Source organism: Emiliania huxleyi, assembly GCF_000372725.1.
Source record: "Emiliania huxleyi CCMP1516 unplaced genomic scaffold EMIHUscaffold_10106, whole genome shotgun sequence".
Lineage (NCBI taxonomy): Eukaryota > Haptophyta > Isochrysidales > Noelaerhabdaceae > Emiliania > Emiliania huxleyi.
This window is the reverse complement of record NW_005202360.1, coordinates 636-1,128: the sequence shown is the minus strand read 5'-3', so window position 1 is coordinate 1,128 and position 493 is coordinate 636. Positions and strand designations below refer to the sequence as shown.

At 61.5% G+C, this 493-nt stretch overlaps 1 protein-coding gene across 1 annotated transcript; it reads right to left on the bottom strand.

Moving 5' to 3' along the window:
• Positions 1–30: 30 nt before the first annotated feature.
• On the bottom strand, positions 31–233 carry EMIHUDRAFT_259944 (hypothetical protein; the record flags this gene model as incomplete). The annotated part of the gene is made up of 1 exon (XM_005793337.1): positions 31–233. A coding segment is annotated over one exon (203 nt), but the record flags the coding sequence as incomplete, so codon positions are not given.
• Positions 234–493: the final 260 nt, after the last annotated feature.

The following is a 493-nucleotide window of genomic DNA, read 5'->3' as shown; positions in this document are numbered from 1 at the left end:
GTGCCGTCGGGAGCGGTCACGCAGGGGCACTTGTCCGTGCCCAGGAGCGGTGAGTCCGCGCCAAGAGCCGCCTTGCGGTACGGGTCGAGGCCGTTTGGAAAGGGCCAGAGCCGAACGTCCTGCAGCGGCACGCCGCCGAGCGCGAATAATAGCCGGATCTGCTCTCCACGCGTCGGCGCGTCGTAGTAGAGGAGCCGCCAGGTGCCGGGCAAGTGGGCCACGGCGTGGACCATTTTTCGCTGCGTCCAGCGCACACACGCTGTTGCCGATCGTCCGGCCCGCAGGGTGCCGCCGCCGCCGCCCTTAGCTCCCCGGCCCTGGGTGTGAGCGCTACAGAGTAGTATAATAGTATGTACATGAGTAAAGTGGGTTGAGGCCTAGTAAGGGCGTATATATACGACTATACGCCCACTAACTACGCCCTTAGTGTGAGATTGATAACTACACTCAAAGTGCTCCAACCAAGTGCTCTGCTTGTCTCACATGCATATGC